The 20,500-nt window shown below is 43.9% G+C and overlaps 1 protein-coding gene across 9 annotated transcripts in view; it reads right to left on the bottom strand.

Moving 5' to 3' along the window:
• Nucleotides 1–20,500, bottom strand: part of NCOA1 (nuclear receptor coactivator 1) — a 353,900-nt gene that overhangs the window by 96,190 nt on the left and 237,210 nt on the right. For all 9 annotated transcript variants that reach the window (XM_048516939.1, XM_048516949.1, XM_048516888.1 and 6 more), the window contains one exon: nt 13,186–13,352. In XM_048516939.1, the coding sequence (XP_048372896.1) occupies nt 13,186–13,352 (167 nt within the window). The remainder of the gene's footprint in view (nt 1–13,185; nt 13,353–20,500) is intronic.

Here is a 20,500-nt window from a genome sequence, read left to right as displayed (position 1 = left end):
CCTGGCCTGTTCAATAACAAGATTCTGTGTTCAGATGATTTCTTTATTAGGAAACAGCTTCAGGAATAAGCATTTAGACTTCTATTGCAAGACCAAAGCACAAGCAACAAAGCACCATTATACCCCACATCATACCCCCAAGTCACATAACATCACCCCTGGCTACCAGTTCCCAAGGGGGAATGGCACCCACCAGTCCCATGGTCCAGAGGCAATGTAGCCTCCCCCCAGATCAAAACAACCTACATTCCACAATAAGGCAAGAACCACAACAGCAGGTGTCTAATGACCTGAAAAGGCATTGCCTGGAAACAAAAGTACAGCGAGTAAGAAAGTACAACTAAAGCAATGAAAGGGGTGGGTGGGGATGAGGACAGAAAGAGGATCCCGCATCCCAGATGGCAGACATGGCAGGGTCAAACCAGAGATGGGCTGATCATAACACCCAAGATCTTATCATCATAGGAACTCGGTCAAATTGATCCATAAACAGACCAGGCAGAATATTAGGCCTTTCTTCTGGTGTGAATGTCACCCAGATCAAGGCATATTCTCAATATTTTGTCAGCAGAAAACTTAGCAAAAGTATCACAGCTAATTGTCTCTTCCTGAGACGACAAAGGCTCAGATTTTGATGTCAGCAGTTGCTGAGTTACCTTGACCAATTGGGATTGCTGTGAACTAGCAGATGATATATTTGCAGCATAGTACTAATTCTTTACTGCCATCCTCACTGCTTCATAGGTCTCCCAAAGGGCTCTAAGGCATAATCTGTCAGATTCAGTAGAAGTTTGTTGCTGGCCTCATTCTAGATGTCTCCCAGACCTAGGAGCAGCAGTGGCGTAGTGGTTTAGAGCAGGTGCATTCTAATCTGGAGGAACCGGGTTTGATTCCCCACTCTGCCGCTTGAGCTGTGGAGGCTTATCTGAAGAATTCAGATTAGCCTGTGCACTCCAACACACGCCAGCGGGGTGACCTTGGGCTAGTTGTAGCTTTTCGGAGCTCTCTCAGCCCCACCTACCTCATAGGGTGTTTGTTGTGAGGGGGGGAGGACAAGGAGATTGTAAGCCCCTTTGAGTCTCCTACAGGAGAGAAAGGGGGGATATAAATCAAAACTCTTCTTCTTCAAGTCACCCACCTCTGTAAGATGGATAGGGGAAAGTTTATGCCCCAGAGGCAGGAGTGGTCATAGAGGGACAGCCTGGTTGATAGCTTCAAGGAGCTTTGAGTTCCAAACTCCCACTGCAGTCTCTGATGAGCATGTGTTTGGGATCCTAAAACCCCCCAGAGCATTTTGTAATCCAGTATGATTCATGAGCCTTTCTGGGCGGACCGTTTTAACCAGGCCTCTTCTCATACAGGGGTGTTGGAGAAGCATTCGCTTTGGCTTTAAGTATGCAGTGGTCTGACTATGCTTCACATTGAACCTCTAACCCCCAAGCCAGGCCTTCCTTCAACTGCTTAGTACAAAAAATTTAATCCAATGTGTGGCCTCTTTCATGTGATGGGCCCATCAAAATTTGATGGAGGTTTAAAGAGGACCAAGAGACTATAAAAGCCATGGATTTTATAATGGGTGAAGTTGAACACATTTTATAATGTGGAGCTGAACACACAGGTCTTTTACAATATAACTAGAACCCTAGGGGGAGGAGGAGGAGGAGGGGAGGATAGTTCTGGGGCAAAGATCTATGAGATCAGCCCCATAAAAACTATGGTTTTTAAACACTAAAGTCACATCCACAGGATGGACCCCTAGAAAGGGAGCTCCCATTGCAAAGCTGTAACAAAGAAAGGGTACTAATTTTGCCTCCAATGAGAAAACCATAGGAGGCTACATATGCATAAAATGACCCTCCTTTTAAAGTAAACCCTTTATCCTATGGAGGCGATTATTATGTTAGAACACAATTAATTTCCCATACCTCTATAAACAGATACTATTACTTTTCAAAATTTGATCTCATAAGCCCTGTAATAAGAAAATCTTTTGAGCTTTTCCCTATATCCTTCTGAATTGCCATCCTAAAGTTACCTGCCCCAACAGCTAAAGTTACCTGCCTCAACAGCTAATTGCCATCCTAAAGTTACCTGTCCCAACTTTGAAGAAGAAGAAGAGTTTGGATTTATACCCCATTTTTCCACCCTGTAAAGAGATTCAATGTGGCTTACAAGTTCCTTTCCCCTCCTCTCCCCACCACAGACACCTTGTGGGGCTAAGAGAGTTCTGAAGAACTGTGACTAGTCCAAGGTCACCCAGCAGGAATGTAGGAGTGCAGAAACACATCTGGCTTACCAGATAAGCCTCTGCCACTCAGGTGGAGGAGTGTGGAATCAAACCCGGTTCTCCAGATTAGAATTCACCTGCTCTTAACCACAATACCACTCTGGCTCTTGACAAGTTCAGCCAACACAGGCTAACAAAGCAATGGCTAGTGAGTGCTGTTCCATGGGCCAAAGCAAGCCTGTCCTTTAAACCATTAGACTTTTCATACCATTTAGTCCAATACTCTGGCTGGCAGCAGATCTCTAAAGTGTTTAGGTTTTCTCCATCTCCTCTACTAGTGGTCCCTTTAAATCGGAGACTCCAGCAATATATTCCTGCAGTGTCCATTCTTTCTTCTTTGGAACAGGATTTGTAACAGTACGGAAATTTCCATTTCAGTCCGCTGAGATCATTTATAACTTATTTTTCTCCCAAAAAGGGGACTCAAGGCACTCACATCATCATTCTTCCTTCCATCTTTACCCTAACAACAACCCTGTGGTGTGGGTTAGGCTGAGAGTGTGCGACTGGCCCAAGGTCCCCCACTAAGCCGCCATGGAGAATGGGGATTTGAATCTGGGCCTCCCGACTCCTAGTCTGACACTCTAAGCACTACACTACACAGGAAACTTTCCTTAGAAAATTGGGAAACTACATATCTTATACCACAAAGGGGACGGAATGGGCATAACTAGGCATCCATGAGGAAAGCAGGATTCTCTTGGTGGCTGCCCACATTTTGCAGAATAGCAACAAAAAGTCACTCTGGGCCACAGGACTGTTGTTAAACAAGATTTTAAAATTCAGTTTTGTTATTCACACAGGGCCTACCTATCAACAGCTATTATCCATGGCAGCTAAATCTAAATGGAGCCTCTGCGTACAGAGGTACAATACCTCACAACATCAGGTGCCGGAGACAAGGGATGACTGCTACCTTCATGCCTTCCAGGGAGTTTACCTGGGGCCCCCGGCTGATTGACACCAAGAACAGAAAGCTGAACGAAACAGACCTTGATCTGATCTAGCCAGGCACTCAGAAGTCCCATAAAAAGGGGATCAACAGCAAGCCGATATGGCTTGCACCAAGATGCAGGTCTTGAACCCCTTTTACGCATTCACTTACACACCCCTACAACAAATTATGACCTCATCCAAAGAGCCGCTCTTCTTCTACTCAGCCTCCTTCCCAGAGTGCGACTGCTTGAAAAAACAGCCTTCACAGGGCTGCACTGGCTCACAATCGTGGTACAACCTTTGTGGGATGGCAGAGTACTGAAAAATTAACTGCCCGGCCCCCTTCCTTTGCTGCGTTTATGGCTGTCTTGGCAGATGAACCTCAGATTGCTGCCACAGCCGCAAACTGCAAGTCCTGCCAACTGTACATTACTAGCCTTGGAAGTGCTCCAACTCCGGGAATCTGTTCTAAAAGCATTTGCTCGATACTTTAAACATCGGCAACCCAGCATGCGAAGGGGACAGAGGAAAGGCCCTCAACTGATGTATAGGTATGCATGCGGGTTGGACTTAGAATACATCCTCTATTCTCTGGGGCTCCTCCTGCTATGTTGAGGGACAGAAATAAATCAGATCCTTTGGGGTGGGGAGGAAGAGCTGATCTCCAAAACATTCAGGAGAGGCAAACTTAGACATCTGTCAACAGGAGGAACTGCCTGTAGTGAACATTTGGCAAGAGGAGGCTTAGCTGTGGATTGTTTCCATTCATTGCTCATTTCCACCTGCTGATCCACAACTTTGCTGTTTGCAGAGAGCTCCAATCAACAGAGAAGTCTGCTCCAAAAGCCAGAGAAGCCTGCTAAAGGAAGGGACTTCAGTCAGCCTCTTTTTTAATTTAAAACCCTTCCCCTCAATCCACTGAAAGGTCAGTAGCAACAAATATGCCCCCTTTTCCTAATTGGCTCCTCTTGTTCATTCGCACAGAGCCTACTGATAGCTATTATACCCCGAGTCACCAAAAGATCTCAGGAGATTTGTGAATTAATCTGTCACTGCTTCCCAGATCTTCTTTGAAGCGGAACGCTCCACTGTGGTCCTAGTGCCCATAGTTCTCCCCCCTCTTCTGATTCTCTAAAAGAATTAAAGAGTCTTTTTAAAGTTCCATCATCATCAAAACCATTATTCTGTGCACTACTGTTACCAGACCAGCCAATGGAGGGTTGGGAGAACCCTGCTTTTAAGACAGCAGTGTCTCTATTCAGACTGCCAACCCTTGGGGTGCCCAGCAGTGCAGTGCCAGAATGGGGAGCCCATTCTCTGCATTGGCTAGTGTACTCACAAGGATGCAGAAAAACCTGTCTGGACATACCCTCGTCCATATTTGACATGCAGAACACTTATCTCACACCCTGCCTGAAGAGTACAATGACCTTGCTCTGGAGAACGTTCCCATCTCCAGCCCGGGAACATTCCCATCTCCAGCCCCTGCAGAGACAAAGGTCTTCTTAATGTGTTTGCCCCAAGTATTCCTGCCAGCAACTTCTTCCTCTGATTAACCTCTCGCTAACAACCTCCTCATTTGCACTGTCATTGTTCTATAGTTGTAATTTCATCAGCTACCTTCTTCCTTTCAAGCATTCCCAACCCTGGCCCATCAAGCCAATGCTTCAACCATTAAATTGGAGTTCAACCACTCAAACCACTGAGGTTGACGATTGTCTCTTGACTTTCTCCAGAAAGACTGAAGTCCTCTTTGTCCTGGGAGATCAAGGGCCATTCTGTGTAATCCTGAGGGTCTATTTTCCTCTATAACAAGCTCCCTCTCCCAGTAGCCACTGTTCAATATCTCTGGACATCTCTCTGTCTGTTGTATTCCATGACACATTGTTCTTCTATCAGAGCTAAGTGCGGGCCACTCAGCTCAGTTTATTGGACAATTCTGCTCCAAGATCAGGTGACTATAACCCTTGCTCCCCAATCCCCTTCATCTATTCCAAACCTATCCACCCAACACTGCTTATATCCTAGGACTGTGGGTGTGTTCTGCTGTTTTGATTATTGTGTGTTTATGTACCCCCATTATCTCTAAATAAAATTGTTAAACTTTATTCACTCTCCTGCAGAATTCCTTGCAAAAGCTGCTCTTGATATACATAGGCAACAAAGACCTCGAGCTTGCCTGACCTTTTGCTAAGCAAAGACTCTGCTCCTGATAATTCCCTACTCCAAAAGTACCATTTCAGGTAACACTATGAAACACTGAACTTTGATAAGGGAGCATTTATAGTGCCTTGAATGACTACCAGCAAGACTTGCCTTTTTCTATAGCAGTGCCCACCATTTTCTTCCCCATACAGGAGCCTCCATGCTGACATGGCCATTTCAAAAAAAGTTTCCAGAAATTTTCTCTGCTTGCAGCTTGTCCGATGGGCATTTCCATGTAAAACTTAGATGAAGGAGGGCTGATCTACCCACAATTGAAAGTAATGGGTAGACCTGACCGCCTACCCAATGCTTCTGAATTGGAGGTAGACCAGTCCTCTGAGTGGCTGCTTTTCTAAAATACAATTTCTGAAGCTTTGAGAGCCAGCATGGTGTAGTGGTTAGGAGCAGGTGCATTCCAATCTGGAGAACCAGGTTTGATTCCCTGCTCAGCCGCTTGAGCTGTGGATGCTTATCTGGTGAACCAGATTAGCTTGTGCACTCTAACATATGCCAGCTGGGTGACCTTGGGCGAGTCACAGTTCTTCAGAGCTCTCTCAGCCCCACCCACCTCACAGGCTGTTTGTTGTGAGGGGGGAAGGGAAAGGAGATTGTAAGCCCCTTCGAGTCTCCTTACAGGAGAGAAAGGGGGGATATAAATCCAAACTCTTCTTCTTCTTGTTTGAATATTGCTAATTTAAAACAAACAAAATATACAAACCACACATGTGTGGGATTGCCAGGATAAACAAACTTTATTCATCCAAATTTTACATGGAAATGTTCATTGGATGAGCTGCAAACAGAGAAAACTACTGGAAACATTCTTAAAATGACTGTAGCAGCACAGAGGCTCTTGAACAGGGAAGAAAATGGCAGGTGCTACTATAGAAAAAGGCAATTTTTGCTGACAATCATTCAAGGCACTATAAATACTTACCAAAGTTCAATGTTTCATGGTGCACAGAATAATGGTTTCGATGACAATGATACTTAAAAAGGCTATTTAATGCTTTTAGAGAATTGAGACTACTTTAAACATGCTACTTTCACATCCGCCAAACAACTACTGAATGTATATATATATTTGGTTGGGAAAAGGTATAGTCATGACAGCTAAATGGAACCTCCATGTGCAGAGGTAGTATACCTCTCAATAGCACATGCTGGGGAAGGGAGAGGACTGCTATCTATATAATCCAAATTAGGGCTGAGCCTTGTAATTTCTTCCAAATACAAAAGAAGTATCAAATATCTCTGAGCATATGAAGAGTCCTCACATTGAGCAATTACAGCCCAGATCCATCTCATCTGCGTAACATGCATCAACGTGTTCAGAGAATTAAGAGTTTTAAAATATTTTTGCAAAGCCCCAGGCATGGATGAGTACCATCTTCGCATAGCTGCATATTTCTTCCAAGGAGATAACTGCAAAGGAACACATACACACAGAAGTCTCACTTTGGGACATATGACCCAGATGAGTTAATGTTTACTTCCAGGTGAGCACTTTCCTAGCTCCTCTATTCAATCTGTTCATTGCAAACATTGACCCACTGCCAATATGTACAGATGTGTGAGGCCGTTTCCGCCAAGACTGTGCCTCCGGTAATTCGACATGCCGCTAGCCAAGAGTTCTGGTGGCGTGGGGAAGTGAAGCTCTCGTTCGCACATGCAAGCATCGCGAACGTGGCCATAGCAGAAACCGACAGGCGGCAGGCGGAAGCTCCTCGCGATGGAGCCGCTTCTTCTCCTCTGCACCCCACTCCACGATGTCCTCAAATTAGGTGCGTCGCCTTGCTGGGCGTCCGAAGCCGCGCCCACGCTGCCCTCCGACCCCTGGAGGTCGGAGGGACACTGTGAGGCAGGGCTCGCGGCACGCCAACAGCAGACCTACTCGAAGAGGACATTGTGAGTGGGGCGCAAAGGAGAGACAGCGTCTTCCCGGCGGCGCGGTTACGCGCGACCGCGCCGCCAGGAAAGACGCTTCCTCCCAACAACAACCCCCCCTTAAAGGGTTAGTATGTTTTAAAAGCGACCTGAAGGCACGCCCTGGAGAGGAGGAAGCGGTCGAGGTCGCCCGCTGCTGCATTGCAGCAGTGGCGCCTGTGCAAACGGCGGCCTGGGGGCGGCGTTTTTAGCGCCCAGGCGATGGATTAATGGGCCGTGCGGAAACGGCCTGAGAGTATCATAAGATTCTCTCACTGTGCTGAATTCCTGCTGCTGCTGCTCTTTATAATGAACATAGTAAAAAATTAATATGTATTATAACTAAACAAAGTTAAAGGAATTAGCAAGCTCTAATGAATCCAGCATCATGATTTCCTATGTACCTGTCTCTTGGAATCTCAACTGCCACGTCTCAGCTATAACCACCACTCCTTGCAAGCTTCGAAAGCATCTAGGCTAGGGGTGGCCAACCTATGGTGCTCCAGATGTTCATGGACTACAATTCCCATCAGCCCCTGCCAGCATGGCCAATTGGCTAAATATTTGAGCAGTGGGAGGAAGGAAGCCCTAAGTTTCAGTTGAAGGATGAGCAATAATATTTGACTTTTTTACTGCTGAAGAAATCATGTAACAGATCACAAACCTGCATTTCATGGCAATAATATTATATTGAAACCTCAACTTAAAATAAGCTTTGCATATGCTAAGTTCAGAGTGAGTCTGAGTCTTGTTCAGTGTGTGTTCAACTTTGTTCTTCCTGAAGAGTTCTGTATAGTCTTATAGTCTTGTATGGCATAGACTTGTGTAACCTTGCAACTGCTAAAGTAAAACCTTCCTATGGAAAGAACATCCTGCGTGGAGAGTATTCTTTTCCAAAGTGCTAGGAGGATGCAGTGCGTGCAAGAAGACTACTAGACCTTCTCATCTTACCAGAGTAGCTCTGCTTTAAACTCAGCTGATAGTATAGTACTCTGGATGGTAAAAAAACAAGATGGTTTGTGAAGAACTAACGGGTGAGTGAAAAAAGAATGCTGGTAAGCACAAGGCGATATAGCCTAACGTTAAATATATAGTGACGGAAAGGAGGGAGTGTCCAAGCTGAAGCACTCATTCATGCAACTACAAATCATGGTTCAGAGAGCAATTGTCTGCAGAAGCTCATAAGGAAGGAATGTCATTCCCCTGCTATTTGTCTCTAGAATCTGGCACTCAGATGTAAACCACTGCCAGATATGAAGATCAGCCCCCGATCCCAACTCTCATCTGCCAACTCTTCCTCAGGATTCAGTCAGGATTCTACATCAGTGGTCTTTTCCTGGTCTTCGAATTCTTGGGAAGGTCTCCAGTGGCTGAAACTGGCAAAAGACACAATAACTGGAATGGCATAAACAGACCCAAAGTGGAACACACTTTTGGGAGCATGTTTATTCAACACCAGTGCCACAGAAACATCTTTAGTAGACAGCCTGAAATACAGTCACACTTACATTTCTACGGATATTGGAAGGTGAAGATCACTGATAGCAGCAGGGCTGAAAAAGGTCACGTGCAGTTGGCATTCACAAATTCTACGGTGTGAGGAACAAAGATTGCTTGGGAACAGAAAGAAGCCCGAAAGTGACAAACACCACAATGCCTGCTCAAAGATGGATATGCGAACAGCACAAAGCTATTTGCAATGGACAGTTTCTCTGCCATCTTTTCATGCTCAATGGTCCAGAGATAAACAGAATGAAAAAGAGTGATGTTTCCCTCCACCTACCTCAAACAACATGGTCAGAAGAAGCAGTTAAACTGGTAATGGAGAGCAAAGCTCAAAGAGAACTACACAGTAAAATAATGCTTGTCCTAGTTAATGTTCAGCCTTGCTGTGCGATGCCAAGAAAACTAATGAATGCTAGAGTGCCAATAAGCAGGAAACTCTCAAGTACGTACCCTTGCTAGAAAACCCTCTTCAGATTCCATCTCTACTGGGCATGAAATCTGATCTATCACAGTTACTCAGCACGGATCGTGCTAAACTACCTTGCTCCCTCCCCCATCCCCAACAACGCTGCACAGAATCTGTGTTCAGCATTATCATTCCTAAAATAATAGCAAGCCAATGACTCCCTTATATGTAGCCTAAAATGGTATATTAATGCTATTCCAGAAAGATCAAACACCCACACAGAAACAGGGGGGAAAGTTCCATGCTTAATTCGTTTAACTTATGTGGAAGCAGTATTCTGTTTTCAAAACTGGCATCCAAGGAGAACCTTGAATTCATCCTTAAAAAGAAAAAGCCTTGTCAATGCTTAACAGTGCTCCAATAATCTGGGCTGGCCTAGACTGAACAGCTGTGGGGGGGAAAGCAGAAAACTATGGCATAGTCTTATGCAGAATGCTCCAAATCAAACATTAGTAGTTTGTCAGCCTAGCTGGCAGTGACAGGGGCAAAGATAGAATTTACTGCGATCAACTTTGATATACTATGTGAAGACTAAACAGAAACATTTTAAAAAGAACTGTAAAATCTAGCTCTTTTAAGGTGTGAGATCTTTTTAACTAGAGATTAGTCCAGAGTGGGGGAATGGGGGAGCACCACCCATGACACATCACTTGTGGAAGTGATGTCATCTGGAAGTGATATCATGCCTCTCTGGGAATCACTGGAAGTCCTACTGTTAAACTGTAGGGTTTTAGGCAATTCCTAGAGAGGACTGGGCATCGTTTCTAGTTTTTTTTTCTAGAAGTGATGTCATGCTGTTGCATGACAATTTTTTGAAATTTTCTGCTGCTGGTTGCAGAGGCGGGAGCAGGAGCCAAAAGTTGGGGTTTGGTAACCCTTCTAAAGACACCAGAGACTGAAACTATGTGCCTCACTGACCTCTGACCTCCACCTGACTAATGAAATATGAAGATGTCTAACAGTGAATTGGGCCATCAGTCTGCCTGGGCTGGAGTTGACCAATGGTTTGCTCTGAATGAGTAACACCCATCTCTTCAATAGGCTTTTCCTAGCCTCTCTGTTGTTTGAGATCATTTTAACTACCGGTAGAGATGCCAGGAACTTTTGAAATATGTATGTATGTCAGTTCCTATCAAACCAGATTCAGAATGTTTTGTGTAAATATTACGAGAAAGTGTCTGTCCATCTCTCTAACACATATATTATTCTCAAAACAGTTTACATTGCAATTAAAAAATTCAAAACACAGCAAACAGCAAAATCAGCCTTTCCATAGTATCACGCAAGTACAAAACACAACAATCACCACCCAGTTATCAAGCAGAAGCAAGACAAAACAGAGAATGGTAGCAAAATCCCACAAGCAGAACCACATAAAATAACAACCACCCCAGGGGTGGCCAACCTATGGCGCTCCAGATATTCATGGACTGCAATTCCCACAAGTCAACTGGCCATGCTGGCAGGGGCTGATGGGAATTGTAGTCCATGAACATCTGGAGCACCATAGGTTGGCCACCCCCGCATAATATGCCATTAAAGATTAATCAATGAAAGAATGAACAACTATCTTATCACAACTTCCCAAATTAAAAGTTAGTCAATTACACCAAAAGCCTGTAAAAATTATCCCCAACTTTCATCTGCAACATGGGAAAAACAAATATATAATTAATGTATAAATGTGTTATCTATTGTGTGACTATAAAGCAGGTTTAGGGTTGAGAAGGAATTATTGCATATAGGGTCAATTTCTGCAAAAATTTCTATCCCTCTTCATCAAATAACAAACCAAAAAAATCTCCCATCCCCCACCATGGGGAACAACAACGTAAGCTTGCAAATTGGAATACAGCCATTTTATTTTCAATAATAATCCCCAGGGAAATAACGATATTTAATTTTAAAAATAAAGCAGACAGGCCACCAATGTTTTGTCTAAAAGGATATCCATGGTTGTAAACAGATCTCTTTGACAATAAGATGAGCAGAGTAGGAACCTCCAGGTGGCATTCATGACAGGGCACACACCAAGACCACGCTAACAAGTGAACATGTCACAGATCAAAGATGCAGGAAATACAGAGATCATTTGGGGTGACTCTTGGAAAAGGAGCCTTGGAGCCACGACCTCTCTGCTCCCTCTTTCTTGATAAAAGGGCTGGCTTCACCAGCACAGGAAATTTTCCTTGGGATGCTGAGCACAGCCTTCGACTCCTGGCAAACTGACAAGTTAACACACCCCACACCTCATCCTCTGAAAGAACTGCTACTGCCACCAGGCAAGATTCTATTCAGGAAGAAATGCAAGCATCCTCCTCTCTCTTCTAAGCACAGAGGGACGCCAGGGCAAGCCACTGGCAAGCAACGATTTCTCATGCTCCCGGCTGCTAAGGGCTTAGCCACAGGGTGGGAGGAGAAACAAGAAGGGCAGAGCTCCCACCCTGGAACAATTGGGAAAGCAAAGACATTTAAGTGGTGGAGAAAAAAAGCTGGATTATTTATTGACAGAACTATTCTATTCAGATATCTCAGTTCTCTCTCCCGTGCCAATATGGGCCTCTTTCCCCTCCATCCTCAAAAAGGGTTCTGTGGAACATAAAGTTATGCCCAATAATTCTATTCCAGGTTGGGGGGGGGGCAGTTTGTAATGGGCAAGACAGGGGGGAAAGTCAGCTTCGCATCAGAGGCACTAAACCCTAATCTGAATCATCCTCCCCACAATTTTTTATAAAGCTCATGGAAGATCCAATCATGCATCTTCTGCCATAACCTCCACTTTAGCCCTTAAATGGAAACAGGAACAATTTTGAGGATGGCCAGTGGTGGGATTCAAATAATTTAACAACCGGTTCCAGTGATGGGATTCAAATAATGTAACAACTGGTTGTTTACAAGCACCGTTTTAACAGCCGGTTCTGCTGAAGTGGGGCGAACCTGTTGAATCCCACTACGTAACTACTTCTGTTGTGTACAGACAGAGGGTCATTTTACACATCCAACAGAGACACACTCAACAGGGGAAGGCAGAAAGGATAATACCACAGTAACATACATTTTACATGCTAGATCTCTCTCTAAAGCTTCAAGTCTGCATCTGAGAACCATATATGTTATGACCCAGAGTTGGGCAGAATTTGCTTCTTAAACACAACAGCCTACTGCTGTTACTCACTACATCACACTGGCTCTGGGAGTGATAATTAGCAAGTGAGGGCAGATAAGGGAAGAGTTAAGCACCTCTCCCTCCTTCCAGTCTCACTCAAAATTGCTCCCTCCCCGGTTAATTTGCTTTCAGAAAGCAAAGTAAGGCTTTATCGCATGTATTTTCCTGCACATTGTCCTTTACGGTAATATTTCTCAAGCTTATTGAACTTGGACCTCCAGTATGAACTTTGCTACTTTCACTACCTCCCGCTCACCTCCAATTCTCGATATCATGGTACTGAATGTAGATTCCCATGCACGGTAGAATGGAATCTACTGTTGTTTGTGAGGATCTGTGATCTGGGGTACAAATTACAAACTGGAATTATCAATCAGATAGGATGTCTCTGATCCTCTCCTTAACCCAAGCATAAGGAACTACGGTTAGGAAAAAAAGCAACTGCACTTCCTGTGATCATGTCTTAAAACAAGATAAAATGATGGCGTAAGGTACATCCAACCTCACAAGTCCTTTGTGCATCAGCAAGTTCATCTGCCCGGGGGCATTCACATCAATTCTGGCTGGTGTGTACGGGGGAAAGGGAAGGCTCACATTCATGCCTCAGTATCCCGCTCCTCAGAATCCCACACAGTCCCCCACCCCACCCCACAGTGGACACCAATGAAAAACCACAGGATGTTGCTGACTCACCTTGCTCGAGTCTCTTCATTTGCTGAATCTGGTCGACCGTTTTCTTCAGAATCTTGCATTTGTCAGGTTTGACGCTTAGGCTGTCGATCTCTCCAATGTTGGCTGAAAGCAGATCTGCCAGCTCTTCTAGGTACTTGTTCTCTTGCTCCCTGCGCCGTTTCTCATTGCTGGGATAGAAAACCAATTCCCAGTTACTGCCTTTCCATAACTACTGCCGAAGCCTGCTTTACTCCAAATCAGTCTTAACTGATCATCAAGTCTAAAACACATACCTGGATAATCTAGTATCTCTGCAGGTTCTCTGTAAAAGCTATCCAAAGCAACCACCTTTGTTATTACCAACCTATTCTAACCCTGACATGGCTAGATGTGCTGGCAGATTTCAGTGACCAGATCTGCACATGTCTTTGATCCAACTCCATCCATAACACAGTTTTGCTCCATTACAGATGGAACAACAAAATCAACACAGTTAGATCAGTATCATTATTTCAAAGTTTGCAAACTTGTATAGTATTATTTTGGCGGACCGTAATAAAGGGAGACACACAGCTTTTCTTTTTTATTTGTTCAATTTATATATTTATTTGTTCAATTTATATACCGCCCTCCCCAAAGGGCGGTATATCTGAGCCTCTGTGAGAAAGCCAGACTATAAATTAACTAACTACACAACATGTTTTACTATAAATCAACACATCTAATTTCCTTTTTTTTTTTTTTGGTCTACTTTAAAAATATCAGAATTTAGTTGATTCTTCCGGACAATGAGCCTGGAAGAGAAAGACCCATGGGAGCTTCACTAGGTAATAATATTGGAATTTAGCTTACACTGAGTGTACCAGCTACAGTTAATGGGTCAGCATTGCTAATATAAGGACGGCTTCATTTGTCCTTCATCATCAGCCTTCTAAGGGACCATCTCGTGAGTGTGAAAACTACTGGTTGTTATATTCAATGAGATGAATTCCAGGTTTTGCTGTTTTCCTCCAGTGTGCCAAGGGTGCAAACCAACACTAGCCACACCTTGTGCTCACAGAAGTCAGAAAAGCATTTTGCTGACAAAGGTATGTTAAGATCGTGGTCTGAGCAATTTTATTTTCTTCTCTACTCCCCTTTAATAAACAAAAATAATTCAGCCAGATAAATAGTTCTGGAGAACTTGGAAGCTTACACACTTTGGTATTTATTGCTTTATTTATGTAGGATATATCTATGCTTTGTGTGGTCTTAAATGGTATTACATGACTTCTGTTGTTGCCTCAGAGTTGCCAGACTTTCAATGTCTTATGGATTATGTCGCACAAATAAGCCATCTATTGATACTAAAACCTGAGAATATAAAGAGCACTCTGCAAAGAATTCATATATAACAGTTCAATTATCCAAGCTCTGCATAGGTTAATTGATCAGTGCTGGTCAATAACTTGTTATATACAGGTTTAAGCATGCACATGAAGAATTAACTGTAGAGGAATTCTAGATATATACATTCAATATACTCTAAAACCAAATATTTTGTATCAGAGATGATGTGCATTTTCACATGCTATTGCTTAGATTATTTTAAAAAGATAAAGGTAGTGTTACCACTGGAGAAATGAAAAATTAGGATTCCTAAGAATAACCCCCTTGCAACATAATACACCCCATGGAGCCAGAAAAATAAAAGGGTATGTGTGTTAGTGACAAAAAACACTCATTGGACACAAACGTTGCTCAAACAATCCTCTCCTTTATTTTGTTTTAACATATAGGTAGGGATTCTTTATTACATAGTAGATTCTTTGATGTTACATTAATCTTGGTTTTATTTTAATAAACGTTTGTAACCATTTTTGGGAAACTGTTGCTATTCTGCACAGCTTCAAAGAGCACTGAAAGCAGTTTGAAAGTGCATTATTCTGCATGTGTGGAATGAGCCAAGACTTCCACCTGGACTGAACTCAGGTAATGAACATAGCTTTGATGCCAGTACTGCGTAGTACCACTCTGTGCCATGGAGCATCTTGGATCATTTTACCAAGTGTTTATGAACACATCCTGCTACTTTTGTGCCGGAAACTTTATTGGGAATTCTCATGCTGGAATCTAGTACAGTCTGGCTGCAGCAACAGAACGCACAATCAAACCTTGTGGTCAACAGCCTTGGCTCCCCTTCTTTTAGCACCTCACCACACCATGGTCAAGTCAACAGTTATTAACACAAAGCAACCACATAACTGATCAAGTTATAAAGAAGCTGGTAAAGGCAAAAGAAGTTGGCAAATTGTCAGTGGGAAGAGATGGTGACGGCAGCGCGCCAAGGAACTGAGTTAATAAGCTAAAAGCAGAAGTGAATTAAAAAAGGGCAATCAATCTGTTTGCAAAAGCTGCTAAAGCAATCGCTTTATAAGCAAGTCCAAGAAACGTCCAATATGCCACACAGCTATGCAAATGAAGAGCAAGCAGCTTCCATTTGCCTTCCATTATTCATTTCTTGTACTTTGCAAAATGTTCCTACAGTGCCTTCCCAGGCTGTTTTTCCCCCCTAGTGCAATGGTTGGAAGTTCAGTGAGATCCAGAGGCCTTTCCTCAAGGCTGCATGGTGGTGTTGGGGGGTGGGGAGGGGGAGAAGAGATCAGTGATCACCCATCTTGACAGCTATAATACTTTTGTTGCTGGGTAAAATGCAATACCCACCCTTCTCAGTTCATCAACAGTGAGTGCTATGCAACTGCATGACTTTCTTGGCCATTACTGGCTAGTGCTGATGACATCACCCATAGTTGAGTGACATAATTTTTTAGCCCTCTTGCCCCATTTCTATACTAGTCGTGCAACTAAATCTCTTATCCCATTACAAAAAAAAATGTTGCCACAAATCAACAGTAAGCCTATTCTGTTCTCCCAGAGCAGCCCCTGGCCATTGCTTGAAAATATTCACTTTTTTTCTTTTTTTCAAAATGCTTTTCTTGAAAAACGTCGAAGTCAGTTCAGGCTGACCAAATTCATTTTGTCTTTATGGTGCCACAAAATTCTGTGTCAGATGCAGGAAGCAATTCTTTAAAAATGTTGTCCTTTGAAGTTTGCCCATGACTCTGGAGGCTGTATCTAGCCCAATAATAATGAGGGTAGTGATTAAAAGCAGCAAACAGTAGTGTAAGTATATTCTATAGCAAGCCCCCTCTCCTATCTCTTGGCACGTCCTGGGAGAGGAAGGTTAGTGTCAAAACAATGCTGGGGGAAGGGGGGAATCTGCTCTTTTTAAAACTTGGGGAAAGCCCTTAGGTGGTAGACTTTCTATGACTATCACTGGGCAGGTAAATACTTTTTAGGAGAGTGGAGCAAGTTATCTTTGATGGCAGAAAAAAATTAACAGAAAGCGACAGATCAACTTGTGCATGGAATTCATTTCAGGATTTAAAAGCGCACACTCTCAAAACTCAGTGCCCCTGTTGCTATGGCAACCGTCAAACTGTAGGAGAGGGAAGGCCAATTTTCCTTACATAAAAGCATCATCAAGCATGACTTTAGTAGGTTAATCTTTCTGCTACACCAAATGCTATTATCAGCAATTCTTCAAACTTTCCAGGCTCCAATGCAGGGGAAAAAATATAACACGATAGCTGATAACTGATTTAAAATGGCTAATTAACCGCATGCATTTTAACGGGTAGTTTAATTAAATAATGAAATTAAGACAACTATGCAAAAAAAAATAGTTCTGAGAAGCATACTATTTTTAAAGATACAGACCTTTCTTTTGCCATCAAGTCACAGCTGACTTTTGGCGACTTCGTAGGGATTTCAAGGCAAGCAACATTCACAAGGGGTTTGCCTTTGTCTGCCACGCCCCTGGTGTTCCTTGAAGGTCTCCCATCCAAATATTAGCCAGAATCAGGTCTGAGAGTTTATGATTGGCCCAAGGACACCCAGAAAGTTTCCATGGTGGAGTGGGGATTCAAACCTGGGTTTCCTAGGTCCTAGTCTAGCACCTGAACCATTATACCATGTACTGAAAGTGCATTATTTTGCATGTGAGGAAGGGGCCACTGACATTCTGGCCATCATAAAAGAGGTATGAGAAGCAAAATGCCTCTTCTAAGAAAGCCTATGTGGATTTCCTCCATTCTGCTCAGTGACCATTCCCTGGTTCTGCCCTGTCATGAGTTTCACCCTGCCTTCATTCTGCATGAAGAATGTCTGTCATAAATCTGAAATGAGCACAAGGGTCACTCAGATTCCTTCTCCCATAATTCTTCCCGCACAACTTAGTTTATCCTTATTTCTGAACTGGTATTGCAGCACATTGGTACAGGAAAAAATATCGACAGACACATGGCAAAAGCAAAATACAGTAACATGGGATTTTGCCATTGTGCCCGTGTTCATGCCTTTAACTGTTCTGGAAGTATTTTTAAACGGACATGAAATAGAAGGAATACTTCTCTAGAGAGCAGCAGTGGCATAGTGGTTAAGAGCAGGTGCATTCTAATCTGGAGGAACCGGGTTTCATTCCCCGCTCTGCTGCCAGAGCTGTGGGGGTTTATCTGGGGAATTCAGATTAGCCTGTGCACTCCCACACATGCCAGCTGGGTGAACTTGGGCTAGTCCAGGGGTAGGGAACCTGTGGCTCGAGAGCCACATGCGGCTCTTTTGCCCTTACACTGTGGCTCCACGAGCCAAGCCACTGGCCCCATCCTTGCCCGCCCTGCAGGCAGCAGGGCGGGCACACCAACTGCTCACGGTCGGCTGGGCTGCGCCACGGGCTTTTCCTCTCGCCCACCCCATTGGAGCGGGCGTAGCGCTTCCGGGCGGGGCCAGCTTAGGACTGAGCCGCCCGGCTTCATCCTTGCCAGCCCTGCAGGTGGCAGAGGCGAGGCGCATCCGTGCTTCTCAGAATGAGCGGAGTAAAAGGTTAAAAAACCCCTATATATATAGTATTATCTTTATTTTAAATGTCAAAAATTATTTGCGGCTCCAAGTGTTTTCTTTTCCCGTGGAAAACGGGTCCAAATGGCTCTTTGAGTGTTAAAGGTTCCCTACCCCTGGGCTAGTCACAGCTTTCCGGAGCTCTCTCAGCCCCACCTACCTCACAGGGTGTTTGTTGTGATGGGGGAAGGGCAAGGAGATTGTAAGCCCCTTTGAGTCTCCTGCAGGAGAGAAAGGGGGGGATATAAATCCAAACTCTTCTTCTCCTATGCATTCTTACAGAAAGGTACAAACCCTGACCAAGATGACTCTCCCACAGTAAAATGAAGTGGAGGGCACACACTTCTTCTTTCAAAATGTGGCATGGTAGATGGATCCTGCAGGCCTCATGTATAAGAACATAAGAACTAGCCTGCTGGATCAGACCAGAGTCCATCTAGTCCAGCATTCTGCTACACGCAGTGGCCCACCAGGTGCCTTTGGGAGTTCACATGCAGGATGTGAAAGCAAGGGCCTTCTGCTGCTGCTGCTGCTCCTGAGCACCTGGTCTGCTAAGGCATTTGCAATCTGAGATCAAGGAGGATCAAGATTGGTAGCCATAGATTGACTTCTCCTCCATAAATCTGTCCAAGCCCTTTTTAAAGCTATCCAGGTTAGTGGCCATCACCACCTCCTGTGGCAGCATATTCCAAACACCAATCACACGTTGCGTGAAGAAGTGTTTCCTTTTATTAGTCCTAATTCTTCCCCCCAGCATTTTCAATGGATGCCCCCTGGTTCTAGTATTGTGAGAAAGAGAGAAAAATTTCTCTCTGTCAACATTTTCTACCCCATGCATAATTTTATAGACTTCAATCATATCCCCCCTCAGACGTCTCCTCTCCAAACTAAAGAGTCCCAAACGCTGCAGCCTCTCACTCCATAAGGGAAGGTGCTCCAATCCTTCTCAATCATCCTCAAGGTTGCCCTTCTCTGCACTTCTCTTTTTCTATCTCTTTCGATATCCTTTTTGAGTATGTGGCTGCACCAGAACTGGACACAGTACTCCAGAATAGCGGTCAGCACCACGGCTTTATATAGGGCATGACAATCCTTGCAGTTTTATTATCAACTCCTTTCCTAATGATCCCCAGCATAGAGATTGCCTTTTTTCACAGCTGTTATGTATTGAGTTGACATTCCCATGGGAACTATCAACTAAGACACCCAAATCCCTTTCCTGGTCTGTGACTGATAGCACTTGACCCCTGTAAGCGATGTATGTGAAGTTTGGATTTTTTTTGCCCCTATGTGCATCACTTTTACATTTTGCTACGATTGAACTACGTATTTGCCATTTCTGAGCCCACTCACCCATTTATCATAAGGTCCGCTTGGAGCTCTTCACAGAATCCTTTGTGGTTTCTTACCACCCTGTAATAATTTGGTATCATCTGCAAACTTGGCCACCACACTACCCACCCCTACTTCCAGGTCAATGCTTCTATGAATAAGTTGTAAAGAGCACTGGTCCCAAACGGGATCGCTTGGGGGACACCACTCCCTACATTTTCTCCATTGTGAGAACTTCCCATTTTATATACCCACCCTTTGTTTCCTGTTCCTCCAACCAGTTTTTTAAATCCATAGGAGGACTTCCCCTCTTATTCCTTTCATTGCTGAAGTTTTTTCTCAACAGTTCTCAGATGAGGAACTTTGTCAAAAAAGCCTTTGGAAATCCAAGTAGACAATGTCCACTGGTTCCCCTAATATCCACATGTCTGTTTACACCCTCAAAGAACTCTAAAGTAAGTTTGTAAGACAGGACTTGTACTCTCTACAAAAGCCATGCTGAGCTCCTTCCCTCCAGCAGGTCTTGCTTTTCTACATGTTTTATAATTTTATCTTTAATGATAGATTCTACTAATTTACCAGGGAACCAGATGTCAAACTGACTGGCCTGTAATTTCCCTCGGTCCCCCCCCCCCTAGACCCTTTCTTAAAGATTGGTGTGACATTGGCCATCTTCCAGTCTTCAGGGATGGAGCCTGATTTCAAGGGATAAGTTGCATATTAATGTGTGAGTAGAACATCAGCAATTTCATGCTTGAGCTCTTTAAGAACTTCTTGGATGAATGCAATCTGGGCCAGGGATTTGGTAGCATTTAGTTTATCAATGGCTGCCAGAACTTCTTCCTTGGTTCTACCACTAACTTCTGGCTAGTTCCTCGGATTCACCTCCTAAGAAGCTTGGTTCAGGTGTGCAGGAATTTTCCGGGTCACCTCTCTCTTGGGTGAAGACAGATGCAAAGAATTCATTCAGCTTCTCTGCAATCTCCCTGTCATCTTTTAGCACACCCTTTGTTCCTTTGTCGTCTAACGGCCTACCGCTTCCCTTGCTGGCTTTTCCTACTTTTTTGAT

Source organism: Sphaerodactylus townsendi, linkage group LG01 (genome assembly GCF_021028975.2).
Source record: "Sphaerodactylus townsendi isolate TG3544 linkage group LG01, MPM_Stown_v2.3, whole genome shotgun sequence".
NCBI classification, from domain to species: domain Eukaryota; kingdom Metazoa; phylum Chordata; class Lepidosauria; order Squamata; family Sphaerodactylidae; genus Sphaerodactylus; species Sphaerodactylus townsendi.
The sequence above is the reverse complement of the archived record's forward strand: the minus strand, read 5'-3'. Positions and strand labels throughout refer to the sequence as shown.